This window comes from Eurypyga helias, unplaced genomic scaffold (genome assembly GCF_000690775.1).
Source record: "Eurypyga helias isolate BGI_N326 unplaced genomic scaffold, ASM69077v1 scaffold25780, whole genome shotgun sequence".
In the NCBI taxonomy this organism is placed as follows: domain Eukaryota; kingdom Metazoa; phylum Chordata; class Aves; order Eurypygiformes; family Eurypygidae; genus Eurypyga; species Eurypyga helias.
The window spans coordinates 1-536 of record NW_010228086.1 but is presented as its reverse complement, the minus strand read 5'-3'; the positions used below and the strand labels follow the sequence as shown (position 1 = coordinate 536).

At 45.3% G+C, this 536-nt stretch overlaps 1 protein-coding gene across 1 annotated transcript in view; it reads right to left on the bottom strand.

The window, feature by feature from the left end:
- LOC104514697 (40S ribosomal protein S27-like) overlaps nucleotides 1–383 on the bottom strand; it is a gene marked incomplete at its 5' end in the record, with an annotated part of 3,758 nt that extends 3,375 nt beyond the window's left edge. The window contains one exon of the mRNA XM_010158451.1: nucleotides 275–383. Coding sequence (XP_010156753.1) covers nucleotides 275–383 — 109 coding nt within the window. The remainder of the gene's footprint in view (nucleotides 1–274) is intronic.
- Between the last annotated feature and the right edge of the window lie 153 nt (nucleotides 384–536).

Sequence of the window (536 nt, the reverse complement as noted above, 5' to 3'; positions counted from 1 at the left end):
GCCAAGATTTCATAAAGAAGAATAATAAAATCTCATGCCAGACCTCCAGAAAAGAAAATGAAAAGCTGATTGTTTAAATTAACATGAAAAAGGTTGAACACATTCTGTTGTTTAAAAAAAACCCAAAGCACTATACAGACTTTAGTCTACAGAACAGATAAACCACATTTAGATTTGAAAAGTAAATGTAAAAAGTCAGACCTTTTAGGAAGACGAACCGCATATGAAGTGCATTTCGTTCTTCCTGTAAGTTATGAACATTTTAGCTACTTACCTGGACATTTTACATCCATAAAGTAGGAGTTTGGGCTCTGCACAAGCCGTTTCTTTTTGTGCTTTCTCTTCTCATCCTCTAAGGAGGGATGCACTAGATCCTTGGCCAGCTGGATAGGGCGAGAGGACAGACGCACTGCGCGTTAAAGCTGACCGGGTGAAAAGCAGGCAGCCTGGACAGGCTGGGCGGCCGTCCAGCCGCCTTCCGTCTGTTCCCGAGCACGGTCGCCGCGTTAGGGCCGACCTCCCCGGCCGGGCTGAGG